Source organism: Oncorhynchus tshawytscha, linkage group LG10 (genome assembly GCF_018296145.1).
Source record: "Oncorhynchus tshawytscha isolate Ot180627B linkage group LG10, Otsh_v2.0, whole genome shotgun sequence".
NCBI lineage: Eukaryota > Metazoa > Chordata > Actinopteri > Salmoniformes > Salmonidae > Oncorhynchus > Oncorhynchus tshawytscha.
In genome coordinates this window covers 68,869,948-68,886,774 of record NC_056438.1, presented here as the reverse complement: position 1 = coordinate 68,886,774, position 16,827 = coordinate 68,869,948, and the positions used below count along the sequence as shown (strand labels likewise).

Genomic DNA, 16,827 nt, shown 5'->3' with positions numbered 1-16,827 from the left:
ATTGAAGGGTTTTTCTTTATATTTACTATTTTCTACATTGTAGAATAATACTGAGACATCAAAACTATGAAATAAAGAGAAGAATTGAAGCAACTCCCCAAATACAGTATGCCAAGCTTGTAGTGTCATACCCAAGAAGACTCAATTCTGTTATCGCTGCCAGGTGATTCAACAAAGTAAAGAGTAAAGGGTCTGAATACTTATTTAAATGTGATATTTCCATTTTTAATTTGTAACATATTATCAAACATTTCTAAAAACCTATTTTTGCTATGTTATTATGGGGTATTATGTATAGATTGATGAGGGGAAAAAACAATGTAATCAATTTTAGAATAAGGCTGTAATGTAACAAAATGAGGAACAGGTCAAGGATTTCTGAACACTTTCCGAAGGCACTGTATATTAGTTTGTTAGTGTCTGCAAATTGACTGTACTTCTGTTTTGGTCTTTACATTTATTTGTTTAGATAATATTAATTACATGTCTAAATAATGATGTTTTGATACGAAATAAGTTTATATTTTGCTATGATTGTTGTTTTTTCCAATAGTTTCTCCATGAGGTCAAAATGACCCATGTGGTAATCAATGTACAGTATTTAGCTTTAGGGTTAATGGAGACATGGAAGTGCGCTTCAGGTGAGGCATTACCTGCCGACACTAAACCCTCAGCAGCATCCAGGCCAGGGCCATAAGGCCCAGAGAGGAGCACTTTGTGGAGGCTCCTGACACTGGCGGGGCTGTGTTTGGACTGCTCTGGGTCGTCACCATCCTGCCATTGACAGGCTGGATGTTCCTGAAGACATTAGTCATCAAGGCAGAGGTGGAGTTGTGGTCAATGTGCACTGTTGTACTGAAGAGATCAATCTGAGGGGAGAAGCTTAATTAATTGCAGATTGGATCATAGACATAAGTGTGACATCAGGCTGGCCCAATGGCTTTACCTACTGGGCACAGACGTCAGTTCAACATCTAATTTTATTTGAGATGCCAAGTAACGTGAAATCAACTAAACTTTGTGGCAAATTGCTCTCCAAGTAAATACATAAATAACCCCCAAAAAACTGAGGCATGTAATTGCATTTTGATTAAAAGTTAGATTAAAACCAGACAAATTCCTGAAATGTGTGTACAGTTGAAGTCAGAAGTTTACATACACTTAGGAGTCATTAAAACTCATTTTTCAACCACTCCACACATATCTTCTAGTGGGACAACTTCCTTTGAAACTGGATGGCGTGCAATTCAAATAAATAATCATAAATATTATGGGTATTAAACATTTATGTACATATGTGTCTTATATCGGCTGAAAGATTAAATTATTGTTAATCTAACTGCACTGTCCGATTTACAGTACCTATTACAAAACATGCCATGCGATTGTTTGAGGATGGATCCCCACTTCAAAATATTTTTCCACCGGCACAGGTTTCAGAAATTCACAAATAATGATTAAATATTCACTTACTTTTTGAAAATCTTCCTTTAATTTGTCATCCAAAGGGTCCCAGTTATAACATGTAGTGTTTTTTTTTAGATATAATCCTTCTTTATATTCCAAAAAGTCAGTTTAGTTGTCGACATCGATTTGAGTAATCCACTCTGAAAATCTACCCCTAAACTTTGTTTCAACAATTCAAAATATTTTTATATTAACTCCTCAGATACCCTACAATGTAATCAATCTATAATATTTCTTACAGAAAGAAGAATGTTCAATAGGAAACCGATTTTAGCAGGTGCGTCCTGTCTTCATTCTCTTGCCTTTCTAAGAGGATGGTCTCTCAAAAAAAAATGTCTGGTTGGTTTTTCTTTGGATTTTCTCCTACCATATCTACTATGTTATATTCTCTTACATTATTATAACATTTCCACAACCTTCAAAGGGTTTTCTTTCCAATTATATGCATATCCTGGCTTCAGGGCCTGAGCTACATGCAGTTTACTTGGGCACGTCATGCAGACAGGAAGAGGAGTTTTAACAGGAAGAGAAGTTTTAACAAATTATAGTTTTGGCAAGACGGTTAGGACATCTACTTTGTGCATGACACACGTCATTTTTCCAAAAATTGTTTACAGAGAGATTATTTCACTTATAATTCACTGTATCACAATTCCGGTTGGTCAGAAGTTTACATACACTAAGTTGACTGTGCCTTTAAACAGCTTGGAAAATTCCTGAAAATTATGTCATGTATTTAGAAGCTTCTGATAGGCTAATTGACATCATTTGAGTCAATTGGAGGTGTAGCTGTGGATGTATTTCAAGGCCTACCTTCAAACAAAATACCTATTTGCTTGACATCATGGGAAAATCCCACATCATGGGAAAATCAAAATCATTAAAAAAAAATTGTAGACCCCCACGAGTCTGGTTCATTCTTGGAGCAATTTATAAACTCCTGAAGGTACCACGTTCATCTGTACAAACAATAGTACGCAAGTATAAACACCATGGGACCACGCAGCTGTCAAACCACTCAGGAAGGAGACGTCTCCTAGAGATGAATGTACTTTGGTGCAAAAAGTGCAAACCAATCCCGGAACAACAGCAAAGGACCTTGTGAAGATGCTGGAGGAAACCGGTACAAAAGTATCTATATAATGGCTTAAGGACAACAACTTCAAGGTATTGGAGTGTCCATCACAAAGCCCTGACCTCAATCCTACAGAACATTTGTGGGCAGAACTGAAAAAGCATGTGCGATCAAGGAGGACTACAAACCTGACTCCGTTACACCAGCTCTGTCAGGAGGAATGGGCCAAAATTCACCCAACTTATTGTGGGAAGCTTGTGGAAGGCTACCAGAAAAATTTGACCCAAGTTAAACAATTTAAAGGCAAGGCTACCAAGTACTAATTGACCCACTGGGAATGTGATGAAAGAAATAAAAGCTGAAATAAATCATTCTCTCTACTATTATTCTGACATTTCACATTCTTATTAACATAAAGTGGTGATCCTAACTGACCTAAAAAAGGGAATTTTTACTCTGACTAAATGTCAGGAATTGTGAAAAAACTGAGCTTAAATGTATTTATCTATGATCTATGTAAACTTTCGACTTAAACTGTATGTTCATGAGTTTTTGCAGAGCCAGTTAGTACATCACATATGAATGATCTTTTGTTGTACTACCCCAGTGGATATTACATCTTCTCCCTTACTGTGTAATCCGTTACAACCCAGCTAGGGCATAACGTTCTGATAACCATATGTTTCTTAGATCTTGGCAAGTGTCACGACTTCTACTGAAGTCGTTGCCTCTCCTTGTTCGGGTGGTGCTCGGCGGTCGACGTCACCGGCCTTCTAGCCATCATTGATCCATTTTTCATTTTCCATTGTTTTGTCTTGTCTTCCCACACACTTATATTAAAAGACTCCATTACACTCCGTTTGACTCTCCTGCGCCTGACTTCCCTGCCATCTATACACACGACTCTGACAGCAAGAGTGTGGTTGTCCTATGATTATTTTACATATAAACTTCCCACAACTTTCTGGGAATAGTGCATTTGGAACATTCTCAGCACATTTAATGAACCTTTATTTTCTTGGTATTTCATTACTTTAACAGAATGTTTGTTAAAAGTTCAAACATGGTTACATGTCACTTAAATGTTGGTCATGTTCTAGGAACGTTCTCCAACTGGTTTGACATTAGGAATGTTCTCAAATAATAGTTAATTAAGGCCAAAAACATTTTTTTTTTCAAAGATGTCTAGAAATGCAGACATGTGTGCTCTTGTAAGAAGCAATCACTCCCCCATTGCTAACTACAAATTATCTATAAATGGGCTAATAACTCACTAACTAACAAAGGATATTAACAAATGTGCACAGGTTGCTACATGTTGCTCTCACTTTGATCTCAAAACAAGCACATCGACTCACAACCGCTCATGCTGTAAAAACAGTCCGGTTCAAAGTAAATGGCACAGATCCATATATGGCATTGGTCCATTTTCATGTAGGCCTACTGCAGCTTTGGTTGGTTATGGCGCACCAGACCGCACCTAGAGTATGGGCCTGAGTCGTGCCTGTCAATGCAATAGAATTCTACTCCGATGCCTTCTGCCTACAACAAAATCTTTTGCATAGTTTATTTTCCATACTAAGTCTTGCATAGTTCGTTATGTTTCGGTATGTTGCATTGAAAGTGGCTAATATTGCGTTGATTCTATCGCAATTCCCACAGTAAAGGGAAACGTTGATAGTGTTAACTAAAGGGAACACTCCAGAAAGTTGAGTGAAGTTCAATCTCGTGCTTCTCTGCACATGCTGATATTTCTTCTGGGCAGCAGTCCCCGAGGGAACCTTGTGGTCTAGACACATCATTAAAAGAAACCTCTTATGTTCCTTGGACAGAGCACCTATGCATCACACCCAAAAGTAAGAAAATCACTGTTCAACTGTGCAAATATTGAAAATGAGGTTATATGATAACACATAAGGGTTGGTTAATCTTATAAGCATTTTCTAAGTGCATTTATTAATGGTTAATAACTGGATGTAAATACTGGCTCAATATTTTGCAAACACTGACCAGTTATTGCACTATTTTGACCAATTCGATATAACTTTTTATTGATTTATAAATTTTTCAACGATTGTTAATAACATAATTATAATCCCTTTATAAACTCTTTACAAATGGAACCTTATTTTAAAGTGTTACCGATATGGGATTATAGTCCATGGTGTTGAGTTTATGGTATAATTGTTGTACAAACTCACCAAGTCCTGACTGACTTTGATAGGGTCCTTGAACACGGTCCAAACCACAGCCTCGTTGCAATTTGGAGTGGTCAGGGAGCCAAGGTAACGGTAGTATTTGGTACGGTCCACCCCTTCCAGGAGCTCATCCAATGAAATAGCATGAGTAATGTTTACAATATCATCTTGAGGAAGAGAGAAAGAAAAAACCTATATAAAATCATATGCTACTGAAATTGAACAAGAAAATGACTCATTTTGAATTCAAAGAGAAAACTAATGCCAAATCCTCTTCCAAACTTTATTTTGAGGAAGTAGTCAGAACCAGTCAAATTTCTCCTCTCACCTTTTAGTGTGATGTTGGCCAAGTAGGATGTCAGGGTATTCCAGGCTGCTGGTGAACCTGTTGCATTACCCGGCATGGCCTGTTTGAAAAACAAAGACTTTAGTCATAGAAAACAGCAAGAAAACATTAAAATGCCTAATCTACTGTGGAAAAATGGATGCCATTTCTATGAAGGTTAAAGCATCCTCTCACCTCTATGAAGAAGCCAAGAGCAGCGAGTCCTGTGCTGTCTGCAACGGCTGCAGTCGTGTTACCATTGAGCGAAGACTTGGCATTTACTATGTGCAACTGAAAGGTGAAGCAGAACAGTTGATGTAAAAAGTTATCTGAATCCATTGGGAAATTCAAACGTTGGAATAATACATTTAAAAAGGTAGACTACAATCGGCCATATATACAGCTCTTCAAAGGTCACTAAGACCTTGATATTGATCCATTGCAGTGTGGTATATTTGCATCAGTATAAAAATTCACCACATGTAACATGGGCTACATTCAGATTCTATACTTTTTGCCCGAAGTACACTCATACATTTCTCCTCATGAATTTAAAAGGACCACAGGAAGAGTAGCTGCTGCTTCAGCAAAAGCTAATGGTGATTCAAATAAACAAACAAATGTAATGGACTAGTGTTTGGAATATGGTGGAAACTCCCTCCAGCCATGCATGCTCCAATCCATGAAGGGTGGTGGGGTGGGTTGCGTTGAACCTTTCCATACCTCCATGGGGTAGCGGGTTCCATCCACTGTGTGCTCTGACCCAGGTACTGAGGTACCATTCCCCCAGTGGAGGTGAAACTGCAGGCTGTCATAGGCCTCAGACAGTGCCCCACCTGTAACCTGGACACCCCTCGTGAGCGTCACTTTGACTGAAAGAAAGAGAAGAGGAACAAAAAGAGAGGAATTGGTTACATTTCGAACATTAAGGTTCCTGGTTTGGTACATACAGTACAAGTCAAAAGTTTGAACACACTTACTCATTCCAGTTTTTATTTTATTTTCTACATTGTTGGATAATAGTAAAGACATGAAAACTATGAAATAACACAATCATGTAGTAATCAAAAAAGGGATAAACAAATCAAAATATATATATAAAATATATATATATAATATATATAATATATATATAAAATACATATACAGCTTTGCCCACTCTTGGCCTTCTTTCAACCTGCTTCATGAGATGGTCACCTGGAATGCATTTCAATGAACAGGTGTGCCTTCTTAAAAGTTAATTTGTGGACTTTATTTCCTTCTTAATGCATTTGAGCCAATCGGTTGGGTTGTGACAGGGTAGAGGTGCAATACAAAAGATAAAGTCCATATTGTGGCAAGAACAGCTCAAATAAGCAAAGAGAAATGTCAGTCCATCATTACTTTAAGACATGAAGGTCAGTCAATCTGGAAAATGTCAAGAATTTTGAAGTTTTCTTCAAGTGCAGTTGCAAAAACCATCAAGCTCTATTATGAAACTCGCTCTCATGAGGACCGTTACAGGAAAGGAAGACCCAGAGTTACCTCTGCTGCAGAGGATAAATTTATTAGAGTTATCAGACTCAGATTGCAGTCCAAATAAATGCTTCACAGAGTTTAAGTAACAGACACATCTCACCATGTATTGTTCAGAGGAGACTACGTGAATAAGGCCTTCATGGTCGTAATGCTGCAAAGAAACCACTACTAAAGGACAACAATAATAAGAAGAGACTTGCTTGGGCCAAGAAACACGAACAATTGACCGGTGGAAATCTGTCCTTTGGTCTGATGAGTCCAAATTTGAGATTTTTGGTGCCAACTGCCGTGTCTTTGTGAGACGCAGAGTAGGTGAACAGATGGTCTCTTCATGTGTTGTTCCCACCGTGAAGCATGGAGGAGGAGGTGTTATGGTGTGGGGGTGCTTTGCTGATGACACTGTCTGTGATTTAAGGCACACTTAACCAGAACGGCTACCACAGCATTCTGCAGCAATATGCCATCCCATTTGGTTTGCGCTTAGTGGGACTATCATTTGTTTTTCAACAGGACAATGACCCCAAACACACCTCCAGGCTGTGTAAGGGCTATTTGTCCAAGAAGTCGAGTGATGGAGTGCTGCATCAGATGACCTGGCCTTCACAATGACCAAACCTCAACCCAATTGAGATGGTTTGGGATCAGTTGGACTGCAGAGTGAAGGAAAGCAGCCAACAAGTGATCAGCATATGTGGGAACTCCTTAAAGACTACTTCATGAAGCTGGTTGAGATAATGCCAAGAGTGTGCAAAGCTGTCATCAAGTCAAAGAGTGGCTTCTGTGAAGAATCTTAAACATAAATTATATTTTTCTTTGATTATCACTTTTTTGGTTAGAACATGATTCCATATGTTTTATTTCATAGTTATGATGTCAACACTTATTCTACAATATACAAAATAGTAAAAATAAAGAAAAACCCTTGAATGAGTAGGTGTGTCCAAACTTTTGACTGGTACTGTACATTATCCTCAAGTGGGACTGTGTATGGATTGTAGTGGTGTAAAGTACTTAAATAAAAAATACTTTTAAGTACTGCTTTAGTAGTTTTTTGGGGTCTGTTTTTTGGGTCTGTAAAGTCTGTATTTAACTTTACTATTTATATATATTTTTTTACTATTACTCCACTACATTCCAAATGAAAATAATGTACTTTTACTCCTTACATTTTTCCCTGACACCCAAAAGTACTCGTTACATTTTGTATACTTAGCAGGACAGGAAAATTGGCTAATTTATGCACTTATCAAGAGAACATCTCTGCCTCTGATCTGGCAGACTCACTAAACACAAATGTCTCATTTATGAATTTTGTCTGATTGTTGAACTGTTCCCCTGGCAATCTGTAAATTAAAAAAATAATAATAATTGTGTTGTCTGGTGTTCTTAATATAAGACATTTTAAATGATTTATACTTTAAAACTAAATACTTGTAGACTTTACTTTACTCAAGTAGTATTTTACTGAGTAACTTTTACTTTTACTTGTGTCATTTTCTTTTAAGGTATCTTTACTTTTACTCAACTATGAAAATTGGGTACTTTTTCCACAACTGATGGATTGAGAAGGCAAGGCATCCATTCAATCTCCTCACCAGTTTCGCCAGTGTTCTTGATATTCTTCATTGTAGAGTTGTCTCCGTATTTGGTGAAGTTGAATTCAGCCAGGTTTGCGTCGCCCACTGCCGACGCGGAGATGATGTTGATGGGAGACTGACGGGATCCGTTGCAATGTTCACTGGCAATGGTGGGCCAAGTAGTGTCATCTTAACATGGAATCAATCATACAATGGTTTCAATATACCATTGTTTTATAAGTGTCATATAATATGCTAATACATACATTCTATAGTCTCTTATCCACTGCCATTACAATCACTTCAAGCAAATACTTCATGTACAATTTGTGAATAAAAATTACACTGAGTATACAAAACATTAACACCTGCTTTTTCCATGACAAAGACTGACCAGGTGAATCCAGGTGAAAGCTTATTTATAGCACTTGTTAAAATCGCTTCAATCAGTGTATATGGGGGGGAAGAGACAGGTTAAAGAAGGAAGAGACAGGTTAAAGAAGGAAGAGACAGGTTAAAGAAGGAAGAGACAGGTTAAAGAAGGAAGAGACAGGTTAAAGAAGGAAGAGACAGGTTAAAGAAGGTTTATTATGCCTTGTGACAATTGAGATTGTGTATCATTCAGCGGGTGAATCGGCAAGACAAAAGATTGAAGTGCCTTCAAACAGGGTATGGTAGTACGTGACAGGAGCACCGGCTTGTGTCAAGAACTGCAAAGCTGATTTGTTTTTCATGCTCAACAGTTTTCCATGTGTATCAAGAATGTTCCACCACCCAAAGGACATCCAGCCAACTTGACACAACTAAGTCAACATGGGCCAGCATCCCTGTGGAATGCTTTCGACACCTTGTTGAGTCCATGCCCCGATGAATTGAGGCTGTCCAACTCAATATTAAGAAGGTGTTCCTAATGTTTGGTATACTCAGTGTACACTGTAACCATGGGGTTAAAATCAATACTTACTACAACTAGGATCATGGTAACACCACACTGTTCAAATTGAAAAGGGGAAAAGTTATGCAAAGAGTCACAAAATATATAGCAGAAGACAGTCACAGGCCAACAAAATAATAAAAGAATCGCTTACAAACTTCTGCAGCACTGTATCCAGTGGGGACAAGGATAGTCACAAAGATAACCACAAGTCGATTCATCTGAAAGTGAGATGAAGGCAATTATGAATAGAGAGACCACTAAGCAGCGACTGATGCTGGACGTCCATGGACCTTAAAAAAAGTTGTTCAAATTTGGTCAGTCCGCCCTTGCTTTGATTTTAACATCTACAAATGCAGATTTTTGGTCCGGTACGGACCGGCCTTGACTTCAACGTCACAACGTCCACAAAGATAGATGTTTATGATTGGTTCAGATCTGTCCCGGTCCGAACCGGCCTTGATTTGACCTAAAAGTAGACATCTACATTTCACATGTTCGGAATCTACCGTACTCCACTATACTTTACTATGCTCTACTGTACTGTACTGTACTATGCTTTCTAAACTTCTATGATTGGTTCGGATTTGGTCCAGACTGACCAAATTTGGTCTTGTTTAGTAGTGAAGCTCATTAGTATAATACCCAGTGTGCTTTGCAAGTGTTCCTTTTGCCTTTTACATTTACATCTTGGTAATTTAGCAGACACATTATCCAGAGTGACTTACAGTCATTGCATTCAAGTAAGGTAGATAAACAACCACATTTTAACGGCTTGCTGGGAGCCTGAACCTCTCACCTTGAACTCAAAGGGGCATTGGATAACATGAATAAAGGCAAATCACCTGGTTGGGATGGTATTCCTCCTAAGGTCTATTTCAAATTTTGGAACCAATTAGGTCCACTGTTAGTTGAAATGATTAACATAGCCGTTCACAAAGGTTAATTTGAAATGGATGTAAATACAGCACTAATTTCGCTTTCATAAAAAAAGGTAAGGAGGCCAACAAGTGCTCTCACTATCGCCCTTTAACTTTGATAGACACAGATGTTAAACTATTTTCTCAAATCATGCCGTCCCGTCTCAAAACTCAAAACCCAAATTGGTACATCCGAACCAAAGCGAGTTTGTAAAATACGATTATCCCCGATAATCTCTGTTGTCTATTACATATCTAACATGCTTCATCAGAAACCAAAGCTCCTTGGGCAGTTCTCTCTCTCAACGCAGAAAAAGCTTTTGATGAATTAGAATGGTCACATCTTTGGTCAGTTTTGGAACGTACAGTATGGGACTTGGCTCCAATTTCATTGATATGATTACAATACTGTATGCCAATCCCTCAGCCATAGTAATAACAGGCAATACCTGCTCTGTTCTGTTCCAAATAACTAGAAGTAGCAGGAAAGGTCATCCCATCTCACCACTGTTTTTTTATTGTCTATGGAACCGCTGGCCTAGGCAAATTTGACAATCGAAAGAAATTACACTAATATCTTTCAATTCTGCAGATCACATCATCTCATTATACAGCGATGATATCTTACTTTATCTAGACAATATATCTCAATCCCACCCAAACGCTGTTTCAAATTCAGTTCTATCTCAAGTTATAAAATAAATCCAACCAAATCTGCCCTACTGCCTCTTAAGACCCAGATGGAGGACTAAATTTCTACTTTAAATATTTGGGAATAGATATATTTCCTTCCTTAGATACAATCATTGTTAGAAACTTTTACAATTCTCTCCATGGGACGGTTGAGCTAACATGAGCTAACGTGATTAGCATGAGGTTGTAAGAAACATCTGATATGGGCAGAAAGCTTAAATTATTGTTAATCTAACTACACTGTCCAATTTACAGTAGATATTACAGTGAAAGAATATCATGCTATTGTTTGAGGAGAGTGCATAGTTATGAACTTAAAAATGTATTAAATAACGAATTAGGCACATTTGGGCAGAAATGCAATGGTTCATTGGATCAGTCTAAAACTTTGCACATACACTACTGCCATCTAGTGGCCAAAATCTAAATGGTGCCTAAACTGGAATAATAAATTGTGGCCTTTCTCTTGCATTTCAAAGAGAATAGAAAAAATCTGATAAAAAAAAAACATTTTTCCCCTTTGTTTTATACCAGATCTTTTACCAGATCCAATGTGTTGTATTTTCCTACATTCGTTTCAAATTTGCATAAAGTTCAAAGTGTTTCCTTTTAAACGGTATCAAGAATATGCATATCCTTGCTTCAGGTCCTGAGCTACAGGCAGTTTAATTTGGGTATGTCATTTTAGGTGAATATTGATTGAAACAAAAGGTCCGATCCTTAAAGAGGTTTTTAATCTAACTGCACTGTCTAATTTACAGTAGCTATTACAGTGAACATATACCTTGCTATTTTTTCAGGAGAGTGCACAACAACAAAAAAACATTTATCACGGCAACTGGTTTGATACATTCACCTCTGAAAGTAAATAATGTACTTACATTCAGTAATCTTACTCTGATTTGTCATCCTGAGGGTCCCAGAGATAAATTGTAACATAGTTTTGTTAGATAAAATACATGTTTATATTCAAATGTAGGAACTGGGTTCTAGAGTTTGAACCCCTGCTGCCAGCATCCCGGATTCGCCTCTTCACTGTTGACGTTGAGACTGGTGTTTTGGAGGTTACTATTTAATGAAGCTGCCAGTTGAGGACTTGTGAGGCATCTGTTTCTCAAACTAGACACTCTAATATACCTGTCCTCTTGCTCAGTTGTGCACCGGGGCCTCCCACCACTCTTACTATTCTGGTTAGATCCAGTTTGCACTGTTCCGTGAAGGGAGTAGTACACAGTGTTGAATGAGATCTTCAGTTTCTTGGCAATTTCTCTGAACAAGAATAGACTAGAGTTTCAGAAGAAAGGTCTTTGTTTCTGGCCATTTTGAGCCTGTAATTGAACCCACAAATGCTGACGCTCTAGATACTCAACTAGTTTAATGGAGGCCAGTTTTATTGCTTCTTTAATCAGAACAACAGTTTTCAGATGTGCTAAAGTAATTGCGAAAGGCCTTACAAAAATGATCAACTTGGATTAGCTAACACAACGTACATTGGAACACAGGAGTGATGGTTGCTGATAATGAGCCTCGGTTCGCCTATGTAGATATTCCATAAACAAATCAGCCGTTTCCAGCCGTTTTCTAGTCAATTACAACAGTAACAATGTCTACACTGTATTTCTGATCAATTTGATGTTATTTTAAACGGACAAAAAAAATTGCTTTTGTTTCAAAAACAAGGACATTTCTAAGTGACCCCAAGCTTTTGAACGGTAGTATGTTTTCAGGATATACCGAACAAAAATAAAAAATGAAACATTCAAAGTGGAAATTACAAACTTTAGAAGCCTTTTTAAACCTCAAATACACTACAAAGGTTTCAATCTCCTGCAACAGGGTGATCAAATTTAGATCCTGTCCGTAAAATCACATCATGGCCCCATTTCCATCATGGCCACCTAATCATGCCCCTCATTCCATATTGGCAATAACACTCCTCACCTCTCCACCTGATAGCTGATGTGTGGTGTGCGTTCTGGCACAGATGGTTGCCATGCATCACCCAAGTGGGTGCTACACATTTATGGTGGATAAGGTGAGTTTGCCCCCCATTACAGCACTTTGAGCAGCTGGAAAGGCAATATATAAATGCAATCAATTAAAATGATTTAGTTATTATAGCAAGTTAAGCGTATTATAGTAGGTATAACTCAGCAGAGCCTGTGTTACAAAGGCCAAAATGTGGTTCTGGCACTTTAAGAGCTGCTAATGCTCCTATGACTTAATGGGCATGTACTGTACCTCCGCCCAGGCATTGCTGACGCATGCCAGCTCTTACAACGCCTTGATAGGTATTTTATGTATCAGCTATCCACATCGATGACACAGTAGATGTGGTACCCAATCATTGGTTGATGCATGCCACGTCTTAGCAGGGGAACATGGGCACAATGTTTGTGGGGAAAGGCTGGCATTAAAACTCCACCTTCACCTGTTGTTGGGTATCTTCCAGCTTCTAGTGCAAAACTCAATTAATTGTTTTAGTTTCCTTCGTGTGTCCCAGCAGCAAACGTGAGTAAATATACATTTAAAAAAAAAACAGTTTTCCCTGATGTGGCTCTAAATGGCATAAATGCATTAAAACAGATGTTACTTCTTAGCCCAGCCTAGTCAATGAGATGTGTGCCACCTCAAACATGTCATATAGTAAAAGCAGGGTATATTGTGCCATAAATGTCTGTTTGCATGAAAGCCAGACTCCTCTTACCTTGAAGCTGCACCTGTCTTCACCTCTCCGTCCTGTGCACTCAGCCTCCCATCCTCCCTCATTTTATTCAGTCGTACACCTTAACTAGAAACGATAAACACGCCTCCTTTTTTCAATAGGCTTGGGGGGTTTCAAGTTGTGTAATACTGTAAAAAGAACACCCATTTGAAAAGCAGAAAGTTAGGTGAGGTTTGCCAGGAAAGATATGCAGTACCTAATGAAAGACTAACTTGGACCTTAAGAAAAATGTTATGAAAATCAAGATATTGACTTCAGAGTAGTCCTCATTTATTTTTATTTTACTAGGCAAGTCAGTTCAGAACAAATTCTTATTTACAGGGGCGGCCTAGGAACAGCAGGTTAACTGCCTTGTTCAGGGGCAGAACTACAGCTTTTTCCTTGTCAGCTAGGTGATTCGGTCTAGCAACCTTTCGGTTACTAGTCCAACGCTCTAACCACTAGGCTACCTGCCACCCCTCAGAGTGACACAACCAGTCAACCTAGATAAAGTGACATGATTTAACAGTAGGCTATTTGGAATACAGTTCATCATAGTGTTTTAAACAGTACAATTGCTCCAGACAAAATACATCTAAAATGGCACTTTATTTGCAACCTGACTGAATAGTTGAAAATATAGATTGGGGGAATCTGGATAAAAGCATGTTCTTTCTTCAGAAGAAAAACTGTCCAGCTTCAAAAGAAGCATTCTTTCTGGCCCTCACTAGAACTCAAACCCTGGTTACGTCTCTGCCTGTAGAAAATGTTATGCTGAAGTACTTAAATTCCCACAGAAGAACATTGTTTCTTAACGTTCTCAGAACTATTTTAGGACATTCCCAATGTCGAACCAGTTGCAGAACATTCCTAGAATACTACCAAAATTGAAATAAAATTTAAATGTGAACTTTTATGAAACCTTCTGTTAATAATGAAATAGCCCCAAAAAATGTATTTATTTTGTGCTGAGAATATTCCAAAGCCAAGCATCTATCCTGCACCGTTCCAAGATATTTGTTGGAAGGTTGTACTCAAAATAACTACAGGACAACCACGCTCTCACCAAACTCTGATAAATACATGGTTCTCAGAATGTCAGTGTGAAGATGGTTAAAAACGTCAAGTTCCTCGGCGTACACATCTCTGAAGAGCTAAAATGGTCAAAACACACGAACACCTTGGCGAAGAAGGTTTGACAGCGACTCTTCAACCTCAGGATGCTGAAGAAATTTGCATAACTATTCATCCCCCCAAACTCAATACTTTGTAGAACCACCTTTTGCAGTAATTACAGCTGCAAGTCTCTTGGCGTATGTCTCTATAAGCTTAGCACATCTAGCCACTGGGAGGTTTGCCCATTCTTCATGGCAAAACTGCTCCAGCTCCCTCAAGTTTGATGGGTTCCACTGGTGTACAGCAATCTTTAAGTCACACCACAGATTCTCAATTGGTTTGAGGTCTGGGCTTTGACTTGGCCATTCCAAGACATTTAAATGTTTCCCCTTAAACCACTTGAGTGTTGCTTTAGCAGTATGCTTAGGGTCATTGTCCTGCTGGAAGGTGAACCTCCGTCCCAGTCTCAAATCTCTGGAAGACTGAAACAGGTTCCCCTCAAGAATGTCCTTGTATTTAGCGCCATCCATCATTCCTTCAATTCTGACCAGTTTCCCAGTCCCTGCCGATGAAAAACATCCCCACATCATGATGCTGCCACCACCATGCTTCACTGTGGGATTGGTGTTGTCAGGGTGCACACAGATGACTTTATTTAACTAATTATGTCACTTCTGAAGGTAATTGGTTCCACCAGATCTTATTTAGGGGCTTCATAGCAAAGGGGTGGATACATATGCACCCACCACTTTTACATAAAAAAATAATAATTGAAACAAGTAATTTTTTTCATTTCCCTTCACCAATTTGGATTATATTGTGTATTGCCATTACATGAAATGAAAAATGCCAAGGGGGTGAATACTTTTGCAAGGCACTGTAGCTCTGACACCTATGTCACACCAGGTTGTTGCAGGAAGGCCAAGAAGATCATCAGGGACCCCCTTCCTATACCCCACTCCCCTCTACTGCTCTTTCTATGGACCCCCGCCCCCTCTCTCTCTGTCATCGGACATTTACCCTTCACCCAACCCAATGGCCAAGACCAGAGAGCTGTGTAAGGACATCAGGGATAAAATTGTAGACCTGCACAAGGCTGGGATGGGCTACAGGACAATAGGTAAACAGCTTGGTGAGAAGGCAACAACTGTTGGCACAATTATTAGAAAATGGAAGAAGTTCAAGATGACGGTCCATCACCCTCGGTCTAGGGCTCCATGCAAGACTCACCTCGTGGGGCATCAATGATCATGAGGAAGATGAGGGATCAGCCCAGAACTATACGGCAGGACCTGGTCAATGACCTGAAGAGAGCTGGGACCACAGTCTCAAAGAAAACCATTAGTAACACACTACGCAGTCATGGATTAAAATCCTGCAGCGCACGCAAGGTCCCCCTGCTCAAGCCAGCGCATGTCCAGGCCCTGCTGAAGTTTGCCAATGACCATCTGGATGATCCAGAGGAGGAATGGGAGATGGTCATGTGGTCTGATGAGACAACAATAGAGGTTTTTGGTCTAAACTCCACTTGCTGTGTTTGGAGTAAGAAGAAGGATGAGTACAACCCCAAGAACACCATCCCAACCGTGAAGCATAGAGGTGGAAACATCATTCTTTGGGGATGCTTTTCTGCAAAGGGGACAGGACGATTGCACCGTATTGAGGGGAGGATGGATTGGGCCATGTATCCTGAGATCTTGGCCAACAACCTCCTTCCCTCAGTAAGAGCATTGAAGATGGGTCGTGGCTGGGTTTTCCAGCATGACAACGACCCAAATACTTGTTCTCCCCACTGTATGTAAACTTCTGACTTCAACTGTAAATAGCCTTTCCAGACTCTGAAGTCAGGAGGATTTCAAGTTAGACGTCAGTCAGACTACCCGTGTCATTCTCTACTTCTCAAATGTGACTCAACACAATGTGACAGATCGAGATCAAGATTTAGATAAGGGTTTGTGGAGCAGGAGGGCGGTAACGATGCATTTTTTAAACTTATGACAACCGGCATTCGTCAACACCTGTCCTCTTTGATGTTAGATTGTCAGTCTCTAAAGTGAAAATACATTCCATGTCAATTATTATCAAGTTTATCTGCTTTCTAGGAGACTGTGGGTGTGTTTCATGTGATAAGTATCAAATCAAATCAAATGTATTTATATAGCCCTTCATACATCAGCTGATATCTCAAAGTGCTGTACAGAAAACCAGCCTAAAACCCAAACAGCAAGCAATGCAGGTGTAGAAGCACAGTGTCTAGGAAAAACTCCCTAGAAAGGCCAAAACCTAGGAAGAAACCTAGA

General features: G+C 39.1%; 1 protein-coding gene across 1 annotated transcript; it reads right to left on the bottom strand.

Annotated features, from left to right (window-relative positions):
- Positions 1–310: 310 nt before the first annotated feature.
- On the bottom strand, positions 311–13,458 carry LOC112260803 (carbonic anhydrase 4). The gene is made up of 9 exons (XM_024436152.2): positions 13,415–13,458; positions 9,249–9,315; positions 9,125–9,151; positions 8,179–8,349; positions 5,789–5,937; positions 5,261–5,356; positions 5,069–5,147; positions 4,744–4,907; positions 311–869 (listed from the first exon to the last, which is right to left on the bottom strand). The coding sequence occupies exons 2-9, from the start codon at positions 9,313–9,315 to the stop codon at positions 663–665; spliced, it is 960 nt and encodes a 319-aa protein (XP_024291920.1). The 5' UTR covers positions 13,415–13,458; the 3' UTR covers positions 311–662.
- Between the last annotated feature and the right edge of the window lie 3,369 nt (positions 13,459–16,827).

What these genes read in the sequence shown, in the direction of transcription:
- LOC112260803 (XM_024436152.2), bottom strand. Translation starts at nt 9,315, where the DNA reads ATGAATCGACTTGTGGTTATCTTTGTGACTATCCTTGTCCCCACTGGA. An exon ending in TTACCATGATCCTAGTTGTA is followed by an intron (nt 8,350 to 9,124) that starts GTAAGTATTGAT and finishes TTCCATGTTAAG; the next exon opens with ATGACACTACTTGGCCCACC. An exon ending in CTCTTGGCTTCTTCATAGAG is followed by an intron (nt 5,148 to 5,260) that starts GTGAGAGGATGC and finishes TTTTTCAAACAG; the next exon opens with GCCATGCCGGGTAATGCAAC.